The sequence below is a fragment of the Pseudorca crassidens genome, chromosome 2 (assembly GCF_039906515.1).
Source record: "Pseudorca crassidens isolate mPseCra1 chromosome 2, mPseCra1.hap1, whole genome shotgun sequence".
NCBI lineage: Eukaryota > Metazoa > Chordata > Mammalia > Artiodactyla > Delphinidae > Pseudorca > Pseudorca crassidens.
The window spans coordinates 430,019-444,928 of NC_090297.1; the positions used below are offsets into that span (position 1 = coordinate 430,019).

The window sequence follows — 14,910 nt, forward strand, 5'->3', positions numbered from 1 at the left end:
CGGAGTGAGGTGGGCGAGGCGAGGGAGCAGGTGCAGGTGGCCGTTTATTAACTGTGATCTGGAACGGAGGCGGGTCCCGCCAGCCAGCCGAGGCCGCAGCAAAGGCCCTGATGCAGGCAGTGGGGCGGGAGGCGGGGGCAGAGCTCAAGCAGGGAGAGAGGAAGGCATTGATTCTGCTCTCTAGGGGTCACAGCCAGCAGGAGAGGGAGCTGGGAGCCCAGTCCGCACCCACCTTGCTGCCCATGGGGCCTCCCTGGGCAGTCTTTGCATAGTGAGCAACCAACTGGCCTTGGCCTGGCCGAGGGCCCGAGTTGGGGAGAGGCCCAGCCGGTGCCCCAGGGCTCTGGGAAGGGGAATGCAGAAGGCATCAGAGGGCCCTGGGGAGTGAGCCGAGGCCCCATGGGTCTAGCCGGAGGTGGTGGTGGGGGAAGGCTGGCGAGGGGGCAGGGCTGAGCTGCAGGCGCCTCCCCTAGCAGCAGGCAGAGCTGGGGGTCAAAGTGGTCCTTGAGTCCAGAGAAAAGATGTGAGACAAAGTGAGAAGGAGATCATTGTAGAAAACCCCTCAGTCCGTGACAAAGGATGTCGGATGCAGGGGTGGGAAGAGCCACACCCCTGCCACCCGCTGTGGGAAAAGGGGGGGATGGGTGGGGCTACGGGCACGAGGGCCTGCATGGCCAGCCACGCGGCCTCGGGACATCCGCACCCAGCCAGGGCTAAGGCCCCAGGCCAGAGCCCCCCGAGCACCCAAGAAGCCCAGCCTGGATGCTGGGGTCGCTAAGTGAGGTACGCGGGTTGATTCCCTGGATGGGCGGCCCCTTCTGCCCTCGCCACGTGCTGGTGGCCAGCCACCAGCCCCAGGGCCTAGTGGAGGGGTTCTGGGGATGTGGGAGGGCCCCTACTAGCAGGTCAGTGTTCTTGGGCAGTAAAGTGGGGGCACAAGGTGACACAGGCCCTGAGGGCAGAGTGGGGCACCAAGCGGCATGGGCCCCAGGGATAGAGGGGCATGAGGTGACACGGGCCTGGGGGAGCAGAGAGGGGCACGAGGTGATGTGGGGCCTTGAGAGTGGTTTGTGACACGAGCCAACCCAGGCCCCCTAGGGAGGGGTCACCCGAAGACACAGGGTCCCTGGGTGGGGTGATGCAGCACCTCCCAGGGGAGACATGGAGCTTCAGAAGACTCAGTGCTGGGGTCCTGCTCCGGGCCGTGGGGGTCAGGGCAGCTCCGAGGGGGGCAGAGCAGGCAGCAGGGCTCCAGGAGCTCCGGGGCTCTCAGGAAATGGGCCGGTGGGGGTCCCGCCAAGGCCCTGCCACCCTAGCTCTCATCCAGGTGGAGGCTGATGAACTCCTGGATGCACCTGCGGTACTGGAGCTCGGTGGGGCTGCTGCCAGCCAGGGGCCCCGGCTGGCCAGCAGGCGCCTCGGCCTCACGCATCTCCTCGGCCATGCGCGCCAGACGGAGACTGGAGGAGGGAGGGCCACGTGAGGCGCTTCCACCCGCCGCCCGCTTCCCGCCGCCCGGCCCCCGCCGCCCCCGTGCTGTGCTCACAGCGTGACGATGTCTGCATTCGCCTCCTGCACCGCAATGCTCAGTGGGTCCTGCTGCGTGTGGTCCAAGGCATGCTGGTCCGCCCCCCGCTTCAAGAACAGGCAGACCTGGCTGAGGGCGGAGGAGCAAGTCGGGGCGGGCCCTGGGCAGGTCCTGGCAGGCGACTCGGGTCCACGGGGGGCAAGGGGGGGTGGGGAAGGGGAGGGTGGGCGAGGAGGGGGCAGGGGCGCGGCCCACCCACGACTTACCCGGTGCGGCCCAGGAGCGTGGCATGGTGCAGGGGCGCCCGACCCCGACTGTCTCTTTGGTTCACATCCGCTCCGTTTTGCAGGAGGAATTCACAGATGATCAAGGAACCCTGGGGGGTGGGTGGGGGGTGGGTTCAAACCAAGCGGACCAACAGAAATGGTCCCTTACAGGGCCCCTGTCCCCCCACCCCCTACCCCCCAACCCCCCCACTATGCCTCCCTGGGCGCCCCAGCAGGACGAAGCCCGGTCCTCAGCAGAGGGCAAGGGCCCCGCGTGCGCGCCGTGGAAGGGTGCAAACCCGCGCCCACTTACCCCCAGCACGGCCTGCACCAGCGGCGTCTTGCCCTCGTCCTCCGCGTCAGCCCAGTTGACCTCGGCTCCTTGCGCCAGAGCCGCGGCCAGTGCAGGGAGGTCTCTAGTGCGCGCCGCTCGATGCGCCAGTAGCCCGGGGTGCAGCTCGCGCAAGTCCGCCAGGCCCCAGGCCTCCGCCTCTCCATCTGCCTCGCCGCTGGACTCCTCCGACTCGGCACCCTCTGCGAGGAGGGGGCGGTCAGGGCCGTTGACCTGGCCCGCGGTGGGGGACAGGTGGCACGGGACTGGGGAGCTGCACACCCACCCTCCTCAGTGACGCGGTCCACCACGGAGCCCACGCCGAAGGCCAGGACATCCGAGCTGCCGTCGGAGCTGCCCCCTAAGCCGCTGTCGCTGCTCAGACCTGCAGGGTCCGCAAGCAGAGGAGGTCCTGAGCACTTCTGCCTGCTCCCACAGCCCTGCGGGAAGGCTGGCACCCTACCTACCCTCCGGGGGATGCTGCGGGGTGAGGGAGAGGGGAGTCTTGCCCAGGATGGGAGGAAAGGGGAGAGAATCAAGTAACAGCTTGAGAGAGCCAGGATCGCCCGTCCCCCAGGAGCACAGCCACAGGTGGAAGTCCGCCCTCTCAGGTCAGCCCTAGCTGTGGCCAGTGCGGGCTGGGCGGTCACCGCCCAGAGGTGGGGTCTTTGCCAAGCCCCAGACACAGCCCCAGGCCACAGCGAGCGAACTTGGCCCTGCTCACCCAAGGGCAGCCCTCACAGATGAAACCAGGCTGAGGGATGGTGAGACAGTGCCCTCTGCTGCCTGAGGGGACCTCCGTCACCCCAGCAGCCTGGCCAGTTCTTGGCCCCAACCTACGCCTCTGCCCACACGCCCCAGGCCAGTGGGTGCTGACAGACGGTTAACGGGGTGAGCCCTGACTTGTAGCGTTTGCACCCCCAACTCCAGCAGGGGTTGGGGAAGATGCACACAACTCTCTCAGGATCTGGTCCCGCCCCCAGCAGCCACGTGCACACGTGCATGGGCACACGCCCACGCAGGTACACACGTATGCACGTGCACTCACAGGCGTGCACCTGTGTGCACAGTCACGCCCTTACACGCACATTCCTGTGTGCCCACGTCACTCCTGAGGGTCATGGCCCCAGCCTCCAAGCCAGTGGCCAAATTACCCCCGGCCCCTCAAGATACTGTCCCAGCCTCAGCCCTGCTTGACCTCCAAACTCTCCCCATCCCCAGACCAGCCCCTCCTGCAAGGAAAGCCCGTCCCTCCGGTCCCTGAGCGAGTGGCCGAGGCTGTCCCGCACTCATCCACCCTCCAGGCGAGCGTGCCTGGCTCCTGCCCTGCTACCCCTGCTGAGCGGGGGTGTGGGTGGGGGGGGGTGGGCAGCAGGGGACTTACTGCGTGGACCGGCTGCAGCAGCCCCCGCGTCGAAGTAGGAGAAGAGGGAGTCCAGCTCATCCGGGCAGAAGAGGGAGTCCCTGCGGAACCTGGGCTCTGTGGAGCCTGCAGGGCGGGAACCAGGCTGCGGTGGGAGGTGGGCAGAGCTTGGGGTGCCCGTGAGCCCTGCCCCCCTCCTACCATCCCCCCACACCCCGGCCTCCCTGGGATCCAGAGTCTGGAGGCTCACGCCCTGCCCAGGCCTGTGAGCTGGGGCGCACCTGCCAGACCCTCCCACCTGCGCACAGAGCAGCCACAGAGGGCGGGACGGGCTCCATCCGGATCTTGCTGCGGCGGGTGGTGCGGGCACGGGGGGAGCTGTGGTGGCGTGGGCACTTCTGCGCCCGCCAGCGCCGTGGGGCCTCCCGGGCCGGTGCCGAGGGCGGCTTCTGCACGAACTTCTTTTCCACGTATTTGTCCTTGATCCAAGCCTCCTTGTCCTGCCTGGACCAGGACTGGACGTGAGGCTGCACTCGTGGGCCGGGGGTCCCCTGGCCCTGCCCAGGCTGCCCCCCACCTCACCTGGGGCTGCTGGCCGTGGGCTTCCTGCTGCCTGGCCCTGCGCACTGGGCCTCGTAGATCTGGTTCACAGTGCTGTTTCCCAGCTCACACATCAGCTGGCAGGAGAGGGTGGTGTGGGCATCAGCCCAGCTCACTGAACGCCCCCCAGGCTTGCAGACCTGGCTCCCGCCCCCGACCCGCTGCCCCCAGCCATCCAGAGGCCTGTGACGGCCCCCCACACCTTCAGCAGCTCCGGTTCCCACGAGTCCAGGGTCAGGGACCGCACCTTGGAACAGTGGACGCCCAGGCTCCTGGATGGCGAGGCGGGGGGAGGGGGAGTCAGGGCACGCCTTGGCCCCCGCGCCCCACCTGGCCACCCCGTGGTCCCACCTGTGGATGCCCGAGCACTCGATGCAGAGCAGCACGCCCAGGTTGATGCTGGCCCAGCGCGGGTCCGGCCGCCCGCAGTCGCCGCACTGGCTGTTCCCCGCCACGTGCTGCATGCGCTGCAGCACGCTCTCGCCCTTGACGCTGCGTTCCCGAGAGTCCGTGGCAGAGTCGATGCTGCTTGTGGACGGGGACGCCGTGCGGTCCAGCCTCTGGAGACAGGGTGAGGGGTCGCTCAGCCCCATGGGAGCTCCAGCCCCAGTCTCCCCAGCGGGGCCCCTCCTCCTCCCCAGACGCAGGTGCTGGCACAGGCCAAGGCCCCTGAGGCCCGAGCCCGCGCCCGCATGTGTGCACACACGCTCACGTGCGCGTACACACGATGCACACGCCTGCTCGCGTGCGGCCTGCGGGAGCTGTGCGCGCGTGTGCAGAGCGCTGGAGGGCCCACCTCGCGGTAGCAGCTGTCGGGGCTCTCCCGGTAGGCGGACGCGATGCTGGCTTGCACAGCCTGAACCCACGCCTGCCGCAGCTTCTCCGAGTCGGCCTGCAGCATGCAGCTCCTGCGGGGAAGGGCCGTCAGGCCGCGCGGGCAGGGGCTCCCTCCGCGCCCGCCCTGGGCCGGGCCTCCTCACTTGGTGGGCGACACGACCTCAAAGCAGAACCTGCGCTCGACGTCCTCACAGGGCTTCACGGAGCAGAGCCGGAGGTCGTCCACCACCACGGTCAGCACGTCCTGCGGGCGGCACCGCCGTGGCCCTCGCACTCAGTGCCCAGCCCTGCCCCGCACCGACCGCCCATCCACTGCTCTGCTCAAGAGACGCCGACCGCCTGAGACTTGAGTGGCCTCTGTCCCTGGCCACTCGGGCTTTGGTGCCTGTCAGCACCCTCAGCCCTGTGACGCCCCCCACCGATCGCCCACCCCAAGGCCTGGTGGGGAGGCCCCGGTCGTTGCTGCCTGGGCCCAGCGCACCTTGAGCTTCTTCTGGTAGACCAGCTGGCTGTTCTGGATGGAGAACCAGCGCCTGGGCAGGGGGATGGGCCAGGAGGGGTCAGGCCGGGCCGGCCCCCATGCCTGCCCCTCACCCCCTGAGGAAGGGCCCTCCCTTACCGGTTCCATGTCTTGAAGGCGTTGCTGGCCCTCTTGAAGAGGTAGCCCTCCATCACCACACCACTGGGAGCGTCCACATCAAACTCCACCTTGGGCTCATCGTAGGAGAAGTCCTGGGGGTGGTCGGAGCCCAGCCCCCAGTGAGCACCCACCCGCGGCTGCGGGGACACTGCCGCCCTCTCGGGCTGCCCCAGAGGCGAGGTGGGGGAGGCGTCTTCACAGCCGCTTCCTGACCCAAAACCCCGTGGGGGCAGATGCCTCCCGTCACAGCTGGGGGCCCGGAGAGCTCCAGCCCCCACCCCCCAGCCTGGCAGAGCAGCAGGCTCTGGGATCAGGAAGGAAGCTGTCCCCCATTCATGTCGCCAGCTGGGCTCCCCGACCAGCCTGACAGAGCTCCATTCACGCGGGCTGGGGAGACACTGAGCGTTGTCCTGGGCGTCCGGCAGTGAGAGAGGAGGCCCAGCCACCTGCTCCCCTGGCTGAGTGGGGGCGGGAGGGGACAGCTGCAGCTGCTCCCGAAGGGGACGAAGGGGACGCGGTCCCAGCTCAGCCACCTCCGCTGGAGCGGGCCGCGCGTCGGGAGCTGCACCGGGGCCGTGGAGGTGTCCTTGGTGCTGAAACGCCGCGGGGCGGGAAGGGCAGAGGCCCTGCCCACCGGGGGCCCCCTCCCCCCGGGGTGGGCGCCCACTCACCTGCAGCAGCGTCTGAGGGCGAGAGCAGGAGAGGTGGGAGGAGGGAGAGAGCCAGTGAGTGAAGCCCTGCCCCCTCCCTGACGGCTGGGGACTGTCAGCTCCCGCCCCGCAACCCGTCTCTGCCCCCGGCCGCGCCCGGCCAGCTGTGGCCGCAGTAGGATCCCCGTCCCAGCTGCAGCCCCAGCGTCTGTGGGCTGAGGGGGCTGGCGCTGGCATCTAAGTGACCGTTCCACTGTGCTGAGACCCTGAGGGTGGGGACCCCCGCCTCTGACTGCAGTTCAAAGATCAGAGTCAGCCTGGGGAGGGACGGGGCACGTGTCTGTGCGCTGGGCCCCCCAGGTCCTCGCGTGGAGCGGGGTGAGGGGCAGTGGACCCGGAGCCCCTCGGGGGGGCGGCCAGGGCTGCAGGGCCTCACCCGCTGCTGGATGGCGGCGTGCTTGCGCTCCATCTCCCGCTTTTCCACTGCCGAGTCGATCACCAGCTGGTCCAGCTGTGGGGAAGGGCACAGAGAGGGATGTGGACCCCCTCCCCTGACAAGCCGGCCCCAGGGCCCCCTCCCCGCAGGCTCACCTCAGCCGCCAGCTTCTTCATGTAGGGGTCCAGCCGGTGCAGCAGGCTGTAGCCCTGCTGGAAGAAGCTGTACTGGGCGTGCATGAAGGACAGCATCTGGGGGGTGGGGTGGGGCACGCAGGTGAGGCCCCGCCCCCCAGGGGCAGTGGCCGGGGCCCCAGCTTTTGCACCCGCACCCAGCACGCCTGCGGCACGTGCCTATTCTTGAGGGCAACCCCTCTCCCTCATCCAGCACTCACAGAATCCAAAATCTCAAACTTCTTCTTGGCCTGGAGAACGTTGATCTGCCAGGGGAGGAGTGAACAGGTGAAGGGGTGTCAGGGCCAAGGTCGGACCACGACCTGGACCTTGCCACACTGTCCACTCAGGGTGCTGTGGTCCCCCAAGACCTCCAGCTCATCTTCAGCTCCCTGAACTGGTGCCCATCCATCCTCCTGTGGTCGCAGTTCAGGACACTGGGTCCCTCCCATAGGCAAAAGCCACAAATTCTCTCCCTTGCTTCAAGTCCCTCCAAGCCCTGCCTCAGCAAGGCCTTCGAGGCCTCCACCCCCTGCAGCCCACAGCCCTGGCTTGTCCCTAGCCCAACCCCACCTCGGGCCTTTGCGTGGGCATCCGCCCCCCATGTCCGTTCCCAAGCATCTCAAGTTTTCTCAAGCCAGAGGGGCCCCTCCAGACAGCAGCTCCCTGTCTGCAGGGACACGGGAACACCCAGGGGCTGACCTGGAGCACGTAGTCCAGCGCCAGGTGGCGGAAGCACTTCCGGGCGAGGACCAGGGCACCCGCGGCCTCCTCCGCCTCATGCGGCCGGTGCCTCGGGGCCTGCGCGTTCCTCGCCAGGGACAGCTCCATGTCCTCCCGGACCCTGTCGAACTGCTTCTTAGTCTCCTTGAACTTGCGCACGTCTCTGGAGGCCGGTGGGCGTCAGGTCAGGGGGTCCGAGGAGGGGTGCACGTGGGGTCTCCCACCTCTAGGGAACGCTCTCCCTGCTCCCAGCCCCTCTGTGCCCCAAGCCTCCAGCCCCGCTGCCCCACCCCCTAGCCACCGCTGGCTGCCTCTTCCTTCTCAGGCCCCTCCCCCTCACTCCCGGGATTGGTCCAGCCTGGGGGGACCCCCAGCCTCACCCCGCTCCGGACTCTCCACTCTGGGGGTTCCCCAGCTGTACACACAGCACTGAGCTGAGACCCCTGCCAAGGCCCCTGGACCCTCCCAGATCAAGCGTAGCTGCGTCTGCTCCCCCTTCCAGCGTGGGTGTCACCCTGACACCTCCCGGGGCCGGGAGAGGCCAGGCCTCCCTCGGGGCCACTCACTCTTTGACGAAGTTGTGGAGCTGCTGCCGCACAGACCTCTGGGCCTGGTCAAACAGGATCTGGGGGCAAAGGAGGGTATGGGTGTCAGGCGTCTGTCCCCACATGACCCCAGAGGCCAGGCCCCAGGCCCCTCAGGTGAGAACCAGGGAAAGGCCCGTCCAGCCCCACCCTCACAGAGCCGGACTCGCAGGGTCACGGGCCCCCAGGCCTGGGTCGGCGGCCAGAGGCGACAGCTGTGACCACCTGCCCGTCCCCCCCACCTGGCTCTCAGCCAGACTAGAAGCCAACGCTGTCCCAGATGGACCCCCTCTTATGGTCCACCCCACATCAGCCCAGACAGGGCAGGCGCACACAGAATCCCGAGGGACACCCATAGCTGCCCGGCTTAGGGAGGCCACCTGGGGGATGCCCAGCCCTGCAGTAAGAGGGATGGAGATGCAGCCGGAGCTCCCGAGTAATCTGGCCCGGGGGTAGGGTGGGGCCTCCCTGCAGCATTGGCCGGACCCAAAATCAGACCCCAGAGAGAGCTGGGGCCTAACCAGGAACAGACAGACAGACACACGGGGCAGGACGGCAAGCCATCCGGCGCTGGTTTATTTCTGAACTTCCCCTACAGGGGATGGGCCCCTTGTTTAGTCTGGGGCTCTGGTTTCCAGGCCACGGTCTGACCACCCACGTGTGCCTCGGTCTGTTCTGTGTGTCCACAGTGGGGGCCGAGGGGCTCGAGGGGCTCACACAGACCAGTCTGGGTAGCAGCGGGGTTGGGAGTCATCCGGTAGCTGTGGGGTCAGCCAGGGAGATGCTTTCGTTGCCTGGCCCATGACCCCTGCCGGGTGGCCCTGGATGACCCTCTAAGGCCTTGCCCACCCCAAGCCCCCGCTGCCCTCAGCCCCGGGCAGGGTCGAGGTGCCTCCCGGCTGGCGGTCTGGCCCTCACCTGGGACACAGCATTGTCTCGGCGATGTGCCACCCCCCACCCCCACCCCCGGCAGGAGCAGAAACGTGGCCTCCCCCACCGCCCGCCCCTGCCAGCTCAGCTCAAGCGCGCGGAGCCAGCCCAGAGCCTTCCAGGCTGGGCGGGGCCTGCAGGGAGCCCGCAGGGGTGGGGGCGGGGGCTGCCTGGGATGGGGGTGGATGGGACGACAGATCAAGAAGCCGCCGGGTGGGTGGGCCCTGCCCTATCCTCCCCTCCGCCCCCCCATCGCCCCCACCCGGCCAGGGCTCACCATGTGGTAGGTGACCATCTCCTGCAGGCTGTCTCCGAACCTCTGCAAACATTCCTGGGGGCAGGGTGGGTGGGTGGGGGAAGACCCTTGCTCAGATGGGATGGCTGTGCCCCAGTGTCCGGCACCTCCCGCCCACAGGCCGCAGCCCAGCGCAGACGCCCACCTGCTCCCAGGGACAGGGCACCCTGAGGGGCTGTCTGCCCTCGCCCGCCCCTGACTAGAAGTCAGAGGTCAGCTGCCCCCTCACCGAGATGACGGTGTCGCCCTGGCACTGCTGGGACAGGTCGCGGACGCCACTCACGAAGAGCCTGTTGGTGGTGACGTAGGCCTTGCCAGCCTCGATCACGCCGCTGCACAGCTTCACCAGCTGCGGACAGGACGACGGATGGGGCAACCCTCACGCCACCAAGAGGCCAGGACACACGGGCAGGGACCCAGACAGGGCAGCCGGAATTCAGCTCAGGGTCGGGTCCGTCAGTGCCCAGGACACAGCTGCCCCCGAGCAGCCCCGGGCGGGAAGGGAAGGCCACTGCCCGCCCGCCCGCCCACCCTCCTGAGCCCACCTGGCACTGGGGGACAGCTTGGCATGCCCCAGGCCTCGGCTCCAGGGTGGGAGGTGGGAGGGGAGCCAGGAGCAGGGAACCCAGGGCCGGGGGGGCGTGTGGTCCTGGACAAGGGTCAACAGAACCCAGCCAGCGAGGGGCTCAGGGGTGCCACCCCTCCTTCCTCCCTCTGGCTTTGAAGCCTGTGCCCTTGGCCCCTAACCCAGGCACTCGGAGGCACAGCCCCCGGCAGCTGCCCCCGCCCCCCGCCAAGGTCCCCCACCCTGCTTGGCTTGGCGGGAAGAGACCCGGCAGACACAGGTGTGTGTGGGATGTACACCCCGGTATGGGTGTGACAGGCCGGTGATGGACAGGCCCACGTGCTGTGCACACGCATACTCGCGCTCACACTGGTGGCCATGGGTGAACTGGGCCAGGGCCGCGTGGGGGACAGGGAGAGTAGCCGCGGGCCCTCCGTGTGCCCCCAGGCCCCCCTCACCTTGTCCAGTTTGGCCTCGATCTCAACCACGTCCGTTTCCACCTCGTCGATAGTTGCCCTGCGACAGGGACAGGGTGGCTGGAGACCCACCTGCAGCGAGCCTCCCCCACTGACTCAGCTCGGCCTCGTCTCCCAGGCACCTCCCCAAAGGGGTCAGCAGTGGGAAGGGGCTACTCTGCCGATGGCCACTGGCTCCTGCAGGCCCACCTGCCTCCACACGCCCCTCAGACAGACCAGGAGGTGGAGGGTGGCGGTGAGGGGGGATGGAAGAGGGAGGGGGAGAGGGGGCAGGACTGGGACCGTGACTCCAGAGCCGCAGAGCCACCAGGGCCCACTGCCACCCCAGGCACATAGAGGCCCAGTTGGCTGTGACGCCCCCATCTGGGGTCTGTGGACGGGCGAGGGTGGGGGGAAAGGGGTGGTCAGACAGGTCCCTAGCACAGAGGGAGCGGCCGGGGTCCCGTGGAGGTGCACATGCAGGGCCTCGCTGGTCACCCCCCCCGGCCCAGCCCCTGTACCTCTCCAGGTCTCAGGGTTGACCCCGAACCCCTTCTGGACCCCCCCCCCCACCCCTCAGCTTCTGCTGCAGCCCACCCCGGCCTGGGGCTGGCAGGCCCCGGGGCAGACCTGTCTCAGCAGCTCTGCGGCCCCGAGAGATGCCTGCAGAGGCGTGCCCCTACCTCCTGCCTGCTCCCCAAGCTCAGAATACCAGGTAGGCCTCGTCTGCCTGGCAGGAGCAGTGGGCCAGACCCCAGAGGAGCCCACTCCCACGGGCGCGGCCTGCCAATGGGGCTGCCTTGGGGAGGGAAGAGTTAACGTCTGACATCACCAGAGAAGCCAGTGGACGGAGAATCCCGGAAGGCAAGGCGAGAGGCAGATGGATCAGGCACGTGACAACCCCCAACACTCCGGGAACAGGAAATAGGGAAATAGGGCCAGGATCCTGCCCTCCCCGCCCCACTCAGCTGGCGAGCTGAGCCCATCTGGCCTCCGGGGGACCAGGGACAACAGGGAAGGAGCTCCGGCCAGGGCCAGGGCAGGGCGAGGCAGAGGAGGCGGTCCAGGTCTAGCGGCCGTCGCTGGCCCCTCGCTGCCCCCCAGCTGGCAGAGGAGGGGCGTGTTCCAGGCTTTCCCAGGCCTGGGGGGAGGGACTTAGTCCCTCACGCGGGGTGCAGCTCGGGACGCCCTCAATTAGGAGGTATGGGGTGAGTGCCAGGCTGCCCCGTCAGGACCCTTGGACCGTCCCACCACCCTCCTCCTCTCTGAGCAGCCCCTATCCCTTCCCCATGGGCTGAGGGGCGTCTGAGTTCCAGAGAAGGAAGGGGTCAGAGGGGACATCCGCTTGGACCGGTGGCGGCCCACGGCCTGCAGGTGCCCCCGCCTGAGACTGCAGGACCCTGACGGCTGCTGTAGCCTCCCCTCCCCCTCCCCCTCCGAGGGTCCCAGGGCAGGGAAGGACCACCCACCCAGAAGAGGGGGATGAGGCTCAGCCGCCCCAACTGCCCTGGCCAGCTGCGTGGAGAGCTGTCACCCTTGGGCTGGGATGGGGGGTTTGTCCCTAGAGAGCTGGTGAGGGTGGGATGCACCAGAGGCTGACAAGTGTGCTCATGGAGACAAGGTGGGCGCTCAGCAGACAGTCCGTCCCGGGGGCCCCACGCCCCTCAGGTCTCTCCTCCCCACCCCCATGGACCAAGGCCTCCTCTCCTGCTCTCCCTCCAGGATTTCCTCAACAGCTTGGATGCTGGGGAAGAGGGTGAGGCCAGCTCCCCCACCAGAGCCATGACTCAGTGCCTGAAGCCCCACCCCGGGGAGGGGGCACCGAAAACAAGGGGTGAGCGGCACCCCGCCGGTCTGAGAGAGTCTGGACCCCTCCAGCCACGTGCATCCCGGGGCTGTGGGGCTTCCCCAGGCCAAGAGCACGTAGGCAGGGTCCCCCTTCCCAGGGCTGGGGCTCCCATCGCTGACCACACTCTCCTGCCTGGCCCCGCCCTAACCCCCTGCCCCCAGGCTGGCCTCCAGGAAGTCCAGGTTACATCCTCAGCGGCACTGACAAGGGGACCCCAGAAAAGCCTCAAAAGCCATCACATCTCAGCCCAACCAAAACCCACCCAGTGCAGCTTCTGTGGCCCAAGGTCGGGGGATCTCCTTGGACCCCAGCCCGGTCTCGGCTGGGCACTCTCCAAGGAAGCATGGCAAAGCCCAGGCGCTGCTGCACCCACTGCCGCACCGTGGGTGCCACCAGCGAGCAGGCTGGTGTGGGAGGGAAGGCCTGGAGGTGAACGGGGTGCCAGCGGCCCTGATCCAACCGGGCAAGCTGGGCCTGGGCCCCTCCGCGACGGGAGGGGGAGCACGAGGCTCCGCAGCCGGGGGCCAGGGTGACGCTGCGGTGCTTCGGCCAGGACCAGGCCCCCTGCTGCGGCCCTGGCTACACCTCCGCCCGCCGCCTGGGCCGTGCTGGGGGCCCAGGATCACGGGTGCCGAGTCGCTTACACCGCTCCCTCAAGCAGTCAGGAACAGAAGATGGGAGAACACAGAGGGTGGCCCTCAGCACTCTGCCCGGGGCCTGGGGCCACTCTCTGGTCCGACCCCTACCCCTCATCCAGCCTTTCTTGGCCTTTGTTGCTGACCCCTTGTGTGGCGGTTGGGCAAGGGGCTGGCTCTAGGGAGTCGGGGGTAAGGGTACTGATGCTGAGGCCCTCCAGACACCCACACACAAGGCCCTCTGGCTAACACACCCCAAAGACCCAGCGCACGCGCGTGCACACTCGCGCACGGCCAAGTGCGTGTGTGCAGAGGCGTGGCAGATATGCACACGTGCCATCAAACACGCATGCACGCAGCAGCGCAACGCACACGCAAAAGGGTGCACTCGCGGATACCGTGTATAGACACGCAGCCCGTGCTGAGATGCACACAGGAAGAAACTAACGTATGCTTAGTGCCTAAACTCACACTTTTATGACACACACCCACTATGCATCTGTATTCACACCCAGAGGTGACACATGCACACGTGTGCGTGCACCGAGCACTAGTCTGGACGCACGCATCAAGCAGCCAGTCCAGGGGTGCACAGCTCACCCACACATTCACGTCCAAGGTCTGGCACCTCAAGGGAGGGTGCAGAGGAGCAGAACTCACACGTGTGCACCCGAGCACGAGCACAAGCATGAGCACCTGACACACGGGAGGTGCCTCGTTAAAGCAGATGCGCGCGCACCATGAACGTGTTCACACGGATAAGCCCGCCTGCACTCCCAGGAAGGACTAAAAGCACAAACCCAGGGCCGGCCACAGCGCAGACCTCCACCAGTCCCTGGAACCCAGTCTGCTCTGGTAGCGCCCACCCTGCCAGGTGCCTAGGTCACCCCTGCCAAGCAGCCGCCCGAGGCCCTAACCGAGGCTCCAGCTGCCTGCCCCCTTGACTGCTCTGGGCACGAGGACCAAGACAGATTCCATGGGCAGACGCCCCACGCACGCAAACGACCCTGGCCACAGCCGGGCTGCAGCGCCCGGCTAGGTCTCAGCCCTGTGCAGGTGGCCAGCACGAAGGTGCAGACACAAAGCGGGGCGGACACTCCCACGGAGAGGTGGCCGCGCCGGCGGCCGCCCCGCCCCACGCGCGCACCCTCCGCGCGCGGCGACCAGCACAAGGGGCATCTTTTGTTCCGGGCTCTCGGGCCGGGGCGCTGCGGGCTTTGTACAAGACGTGTCCTCCTGCTCTCGCCTCTGGCCCCGGCGCCGGGCACAAAGGTGGCACCGGCGCCCCCGCCCGCGCCCATCCCCCGGCGGCCCCGGGTGCCCCGAGGGGCGGCGACCCCGCGGATCACAAAGGGCCGCGCCGCGCCCCGGGGGCGCACCTGAAGCGCGGCGAGTCCTTGATACACTCCTCGAACTCCACCGTCATGGCTGCGGCGGCGCGAGGCGCTCACTGGCACGAGGACCGCGGCGCCCCGAGCGGCATCCCCTGCCGGCCCGCCCGCCTGCGCCGCGCCGCGCCGCGCCGCGCCGCGCTCGGCGCCCGCCCGCCCCGGAACGAGGCCGCCGCGCCACCGCCCCGCCCCGCCTGTCACCGCTGGGGAGCGTCGCCAAAGTCCGCCGCCCGCGCGCGCCGCCCGCTGTCACCGCCGGGGAGCGTCGCCAAAGTCCGCCGCCCGCGCGCGCCGCCCGCTGTCACCGCCGGGGAGCGTCGCCAAACGCCCCGACGTCCCGCCCCCTTCGTCCGGGCAGGCGGTCGGAAGTGTGGGTGGGCCCAGCAACAGCCGCGGGAGCCGTCGGGCCCCGCGCGTTCCAGCGATCCGGCCGTTAGGCAACCCGGGGAATTGGCAACAAGCGCTCGGCCGGACTGCGGCGGGAGGATGGGGTTGGGGGCCAGTGTGTGGCCGGCGGAACGTGAGAGTCTGCGTGGGGCTGTCTCCCCTGGGTCGGCACTTTGCACCCGCTCCCTAAGTCTGCCCCGCCTCCGCCCCCGCCCTGGGCGGCCAACCGAGGCTGCCTGGGCGGGGCGAAAGCACAGGCGCAGGCGCGGGAT

The 14,910-nt window shown here is 68.6% G+C and overlaps 1 protein-coding gene across 3 annotated transcripts; it reads right to left on the minus strand.

Annotated features, from left to right (window-relative positions):
* Positions 1-26: 26 nt before the first annotated feature.
* On the minus strand, positions 27-14,391 carry ACAP3 (ArfGAP with coiled-coil, ankyrin repeat and PH domains 3). Of its 3 annotated transcripts, none has more exons than XM_067717193.1 (23): positions 14,240-14,391; positions 10,380-10,437; positions 9,586-9,705; positions 9,339-9,392; positions 8,114-8,172; positions 7,527-7,710; positions 7,046-7,090; positions 6,807-6,902; positions 6,652-6,726; positions 5,545-5,657; positions 5,407-5,458; positions 5,069-5,169; positions 4,885-4,996; positions 4,440-4,648; positions 4,291-4,360; positions 4,071-4,165; positions 3,787-3,992; positions 3,510-3,614; positions 2,412-2,510; positions 2,108-2,328; positions 1,795-1,904; positions 1,547-1,657; positions 27-1,460 (listed from the first exon to the last, which is right to left on the minus strand). In XM_067717193.1, exons 1-23 carry the CDS (start codon positions 14,284-14,286, stop codon positions 1,313-1,315), a joined length of 2,490 nt encoding a protein of 829 aa, XP_067573294.1. In that variant the 5' UTR covers positions 14,287-14,391; the 3' UTR covers positions 27-1,312. The 3 variants fall into 3 exon arrangements, with proteins under 3 accessions (XP_067573294.1, XP_067573273.1, XP_067573283.1); XM_067717172.1 differs by having other exon boundaries at positions 5,545-6,248; XM_067717182.1 differs by lacking the exon at positions 14,240-14,391 and adding an exon at positions 11,060-14,207 and having other exon boundaries at positions 5,545-6,248.
* Positions 14,392-14,910: the final 519 nt, after the last annotated feature.